General features: G+C 48.9%; 3 protein-coding genes across 3 annotated transcripts; all 3 read left to right on the top strand.

The window, feature by feature from the left end:
- T310_6329 (Importin subunit beta-1) lies at positions 1 to 928 on the top strand (the record flags this gene model as incomplete). Its single annotated transcript, XM_013470857.1, has 4 exons — positions 1 to 223; positions 282 to 528; positions 579 to 687; positions 742 to 928. Coding segments are annotated over 4 exons (766 nt in total), but the record flags the coding sequence as incomplete, so codon positions are not given.
- A 1,836-nt stretch (positions 929 to 2,764) lies between these two features.
- On the top strand, positions 2,765 to 3,517 carry T310_6328 (Ribosomal protein S8; the record flags this gene model as incomplete). The annotated part of the gene is made up of 3 exons (XM_013470856.1): positions 2,765 to 2,897; positions 3,194 to 3,263; positions 3,328 to 3,517. The coding sequence occupies 3 exons, from the start codon at positions 2,765 to 2,767 to the stop codon at positions 3,515 to 3,517; spliced, it is 393 nt and encodes a 130-aa protein (XP_013326310.1).
- A 356-nt stretch (positions 3,518 to 3,873) lies between these two features.
- T310_6327 (Phosphoglycerate mutase family protein) lies at positions 3,874 to 5,374 on the top strand (the record flags this gene model as incomplete). Its single annotated transcript, XM_013470855.1, has 4 exons — positions 3,874 to 4,026; positions 4,134 to 4,444; positions 4,547 to 5,170; positions 5,278 to 5,374. 4 exons carry the CDS (start codon positions 3,874 to 3,876, stop codon positions 5,372 to 5,374), a joined length of 1,185 nt encoding a protein of 394 aa, XP_013326309.1.
- Between the last annotated feature and the right edge of the window lie 626 nt (positions 5,375 to 6,000).

The raw sequence follows: 6,000 nt of genomic DNA, 5'->3' as shown, positions 1-6,000 counted from the left end.
TATCGTGTTTGCCGCTGTTGGTGCTGTTGCCAGTGCCTTGGAAGAGGAATTCCTCAAGTATATGGAATCCTTCACTCCGTTCCTCTACAACGCCCTCGGCAACCACGAGGAGCCGGGTCTCTGCTCTCTGGGTGTGGGCCTGGTTGGCGATATCACCCGCGCCTTGAACGAGAAAGTCCAGCCCTTCTGCGATACTTTCATGAATCACCTGCTCAACATCCTGGTGAGTAGGCTTGAACCTGAATGCTGTTAGAGACTTCATATGGCTAATTCCTTCACAGACCAGCAGCGGCCTCCGAGACACGCTGAAGCCGTCCGTTCTCGTGACCTTCGGCGACATTGCCCAGGCTATCGGAACGCAGTTCAGCACTTACCTCTCTGTGGTTGGCCAGGTTCTTCAACAGGCTTCGACCGTGACCCTGGCTAACGATGTGGATGCTGATACTGTTCACTATGTGATTTCGCTTCGTGAGGGTATTATGGATGCTTGGGGAGGCATTCTCTTGGCGTACAAGGGAACACCTCAGGGTAAGTCGGATACTTCACTCCCCATCCGAAAATCCATGCTAATGACGTAGTCGTCACTTTGCAACCCTACGTGGAAAGCATCTTCCAACTGCTCCACATCATTTCCCAGGATCCTCATCGCAGTGAGGGTCTGATGAGGTCCGCCATGGGAGTCCTTGGGTAAGTCTTCGATACCTCTGTGATTATTCTATGAAACAACTGCTAATTTCTTAGTGATGTGTCCGATGCCTTCCCTAATGGCGAGTTCGCTGCTTACTTCCGCAACGACTGGGTCACGGCCTTTGTGCGCGAGGTCAGGAACACCCCTACATATGGGGCGCGGACTATCGACACTGCTCGTTGGGCGCGGGAGCAGGTCAAGCGTCAGATCAACCTGGCGACTGCTGCGGCCATGTCGTGAAATAAACACCATCAGCGCGCCCCCATCCGAATCCTCGGCTATGCTGTGGACCGTCTCTTAGGCGTGGAGGAAGTCACAGTAAGGTCTGTGACGAAGGATGTATTGGCCGAGACATTCAAGGCAGTGCTCTGGATAATCGCAGGGATGGTTGAATTCCATCACCCTGCGTCGAGCCTGGCTAGAAACTCGCAAGCCGGTTCACCTGCCCCACGCCCATTGCCGCGTTACTGACCCCAGCGCAACCGAGTCCCCTTCAACTAGACACCCGACACCCGACACCTAACACCCTGCATCATGCCATGACCCCTCCGTTTGCTCCCCTATGTTTCCTTCATGACCCCGTCATACACTTTCTAGACGCCCCTTTTCCCGTGGCTTTCGGACCATTTCTTTGTCAACGTTCCTGAATAATTCCCCTCGTCAATGCCTGTTCTAATTTCCTTATTTTTTTTTCTTTTCTTTTTTTTTCTCCCCATCCATATTTCTCGTTTTTAATTAGACCAAGAGACTTTTCCCTTTGAAGTCATGTATGCCCAAGTCATGTAACCCCCCTTTGGTACCGGGATCACGAAATGAACTTTTTTATTTGCCTTTTCTCCTGAGATTTGCATCAGCACTAGCACATCATGGGGAGGTGGAGTCAAAAGCTTGTGGAAAGAAGAAAATGTGTATGTGTGGTCGCCAGAGACTTTGATCTCTTCAGACCTACGGTTTAGAGATGTTAGCAAGCCTTTCTTTTAATTGGAGAAAGGCATATATGATGCGGATCAAGCTTAGTGTGTGAAAGAGACTTTTCCGTTCAATGCTCAGTCCTGCACAAATATCCTACCCCAAACCCCACCGAATCCCTCGGCTGGAGGGTGATGTTTTGTAAAAGCCACCGATATAAGTTGTCCCAAAATTCCTTCCTATATATATATCTCCCCGATGCAGAGAAAGAAACCTGGCATCAAATTGAACATTGCTGTGTAGGTCTGGAGATTCGGTCGTATTGTGGAGGAAAACGATATTTATCAAAGTTTGATCGGATGCGCATATAAGTTCGGAGAAAGAGTTGTTCCACATTCTGAATTATAGGTTTAATGACTAGAACCATTCCTTCCTAGGTAGCAATTAGTGATCAGTTTGACACTCATGTTGGCTTCAAATTCCAACATTGCACCTACTTGGGTCGAATTCATCGTTATGCCGAATCGGCGACAACTAAGGTGTTTGCGGCCTGAGGCAGTAAGTGCCTCCACAGCGGGCTGGCTATCAACACGTGATGTGATAAGGGCTTTTCCGCACAAACCCTAAGGGCGCGCACCAAGAAAAGCTAACCATCTCCAAACATCCAAACTTCTTTTCTTTCCACACGACAGCCAGCTCTTCACGACCGCACCCATCAAGCGTTCAACGAGGTATGTATTCTTCGCACCACTCTGTGTTCTCATGGCCCCTTAGCTAGCCCGAGGGAGACAATCATCCTGGCTGTGGACATCGGTGGTGGTAGACCTTGGGAGGTACACCCCCTTTGCGTCTGCCGTCGTCGGGTTTCTTTTGTCCACAGCGTAGGATGATACGTCTCTCTCCTTTGCAGCACGGGCTGAAGAACCCTTCTTCATCAAGTCAAGGGCACTCTTTGCGCTCGAAGGGCTACTAGAGGCTAACTCAAATTGACCCTCATTATTCCACCCCGGCCCGGCCCCCCCCCCCCCTCCTGACAACGGCGGCGGCGGCTGGTGGTTGGTGGGATTTTGAGGAAATTTTGCTTGTGCTTCTCTAGATACCTCATTTCCATCGCAAATTCAAAATTTGCCGATTTGAGAATCTCGTCTCAACAATACTACCGTCAAGATGGTCCGCACCTCCGTCCTGAACGACGCTCTTAACGCCATCAACAACGCCGAGAAGACCGGCAAGCGCCAGGTCTTGATCAGACCTAGCTCCAAGGTCATTGTCAAGTTCCTCTCTGTCATGCAGAAGCATGGTACGTATTGAATTTGCTGGATTCGTTTGGCTTGTTGCGGTTGGAAATAGGAAAGGGGAAAGAAAAAAGAAGGGATGGAAGATGGTGTAAGATCTCCAGCCAAGGGAAAGAAATTCGGGTTGATAACTAGGCGACGGCCTCAATTCTTAACCCACTCCACGACGTTCGCCTTTTAAGTGCCCGAGATATTAAATTTGTGAACCTTGGCGGGGATCTTACACGTTTCCGGGTTTTGCTTCCATGCTTGGCAACGTTTAAATTTCCGCCACATTGCTGACATTTTTCTCTTCGTTTAGGCTACATTGGTGAATTCGAGGAGGTCGACGACCACCGCTCTGGCAAGATTGTCATCCAGCTGAACGGACGGTATGTTGCGGTTGCATGTTTTCCGTCAATCAGACAGGCCATTTTTCTAACGACTCCGCAACAGCCTGAACAAGTGTGGTGTCATCAACCCTCGCTACAACGTCCAGCTGCGTGACCTGGAGAAGTGGGTCGTGAAGCTGCTGCCCTCTCGTCAATTCGGCTACGTCGTGCTCACCACCTCCGCTGGTATCATGGACCACGAGGAGGCCCGTCGCAAGCACGTTGCCGGCAAGATCCTTGGCTTCTTCTACTAGATGCCGACATCAATGTACATACAGAGTGGGAGATTGAGGGGGTGAAAATCTAAAAAAAAGAGTTTTTTTTTCTGTCGAGATTGAGATGGTCACGAAACTATGATGGGTCTGCGGCTTGTATGATGGCGTCTTGGCGAATTGTTTAATGATACCACATTGCGCCCTAGATAGCTTGAACGTCAGGAATAGACCTGTATAGTGAATGACATCTGATCTCGAGGGGTTGCGGGCTGTCATTTGTAGATGCCTCGCTGAGGAATTTTCCAGCTTGCGTAGTGTACGGGGTAAAAGGCGGACCGAGGCTGACTGTTCACCGCTCGATACTGCCGTCGTTATGCATTTCCCCGCTTGTAGATATGGACATACATGGACGGTCTGTCGATACACTGCAATCAATATCTAAGATATCTTTCTCTAAGAGTTCTCACACTTTGACTTTATCAACGCTTTCGCTCCGGCAGCTTTCGGGAGCAATGCCCTTAGACACGATATATCTGACCCGCCATGGGGTACGTATACGCCTACATCCAGTTCATACGATCGTCATGTGCATGTCCATACATACAGTACATACATGTGCTTATTGTAGAGAAGTCATTAACATAGTCTTTACCAGCATCGCATGAACTGGACCATCGACCACACAACAGGCTCCTACCATTCCAACTTCCCTACACCAACCGGCAACCCGGCCGATCCGACGCTGACAGCCCACGGCGTGCGGCAATCGCAGGAGCTTGCGGCGCACGTCGCCAGCGCGGGGTTTGCGCCAAAGCCGTGGCGCGTCTACTGCAGTCCGTTTTATCGCTGTTTGCAGACGATACAGCCGAGTGTGGAGGCGTTGAAGAAGATATCGTCGTCGTCGTCGCCGTCTGAAGAAGATGGAGTTGAGGTTGATCTTGATGTGAGGATAGAGAATGGGTTAGGGTGAGTATATACATGCAAGCATGCATTATCTACATCATAAATTGCGATTTATATATAATATATAAATATAAATATAGTCAACCACTGTTAATTGTATGACAGAGAATGGTTCGGCTCATCAACCTTCTTCTCGCACCCATCCCCCGCATCAGCATCCACTCTGCAATCCCTCTTCCCAACCATCATCCAGCCCAACCCTGAAGAGCACTACACAGCACACGTCATCCCTTCCAACCGCGGCGAGACGATCAGCCAGCTCCACCACCGTGTCGCGACCACCCTCGCCGCCATCATCGCCGACGTGGACGCCGAGATCGCCGCCCTGGAAGCATCGCTGCCGCCCTCGTCGCCCTTGCGCACCTCCAGCAAGGCCATCTTGATCTGCTCCCATGCGGCGCCGCTCATTGCCATGGGGAGGGCGCTAACGGGGAATATGCCCGAGGATGTCAACACGGAGGACTTTAATGTCTTCACTGCTGGGTTGAGTACTTTTGTTCGTAGACAGAGGAAACCATCTTCAGACGCAGGACCTGCTACTGCTAGCTCAGAAGAGGAAAAAACCCCTTACAGAAATCATGATCACAACCTCCTAGCTCCAGGGACAAGGCTCGACCCACCCACTCTCACAGTCCCAGACTGGACAGGCGGCAAGGGCGTCGGCGGCGGATGGGACTGCGTCGCGAATGGAGATTGCAGTTTCTTGAGTGGAGGAGCGGAGCGAGGATGGTGAGTTGTAATCATCATTTACTTTCTTTTGCTGTGTTGGTGCTTGCATGCAATATCATGATGATGATGATGATGATGATGCTTACTATAACGTCTTTTTTTTACAGGCACTTCAATGGCGAAGAGTCCTTCGATACGGGTCCTATGGGTCCGACTTCGAATAACGACGATTCATCGACGTCTTCTGGTCCGGCGAAACTGTGAAGACAGAAAATATATATATATATATATTTTCCCTTGGGAAGGAAAATAACAATGACAGTATAAATACAAAGAAGAAATAGAAAGGAGAAAGAAAAGAGATCTTCTTTTATTGAGGACTATCCAAATACAGCGAGGATACTTATATATATCATGTCAGTCTTTGTATGCAGATCATGTGAGCCTGTGTATATGGAGCCAGACGACCGTCTGGCACTGTCTAGATAGAATCCGAATACTCTGATAATAATGACACTATGGTTGGCAATCAACCCTGGACTTACGGAGTACAAACATAGTTACATTCCCTAAAGGGTATACTAATGACATCACAATTGTATGTTAACACTTTTTGTTTGTTCTTTTGGCCTGCATTCGGCTTCGGCTTCGGCTTCGTATGGTACAGTACAGGTTGTTAAGTTAGTAACATTCTTTTGTATTGGACACGTTGAGAAATTAGAAAAGAGAAATGGGCAACGACTGACGAGAAAAGTAAGAAAAAAAATGACATGGTCGTGTGTCATGTGAATGGAAGGTGCAATAATTTTATCTAAAAAAAAGAAATAAAGAAAGACAAGGAAAGACAGAAAGAAAGAAAGAAGAAAAGAAAAAGCATGACATGCAAGTCG

Source organism: Rasamsonia emersonii, assembly GCF_000968595.1.
Source record: "Rasamsonia emersonii CBS 393.64 chromosome Unknown ctg1118621760398, whole genome shotgun sequence".
Lineage (NCBI taxonomy): Eukaryota > Fungi > Ascomycota > Eurotiomycetes > Eurotiales > Trichocomaceae > Rasamsonia > Rasamsonia emersonii.
Note: the sequence above shows the minus strand (reverse complement) of the source record. Positions and strands in the feature narration are given on the sequence as shown.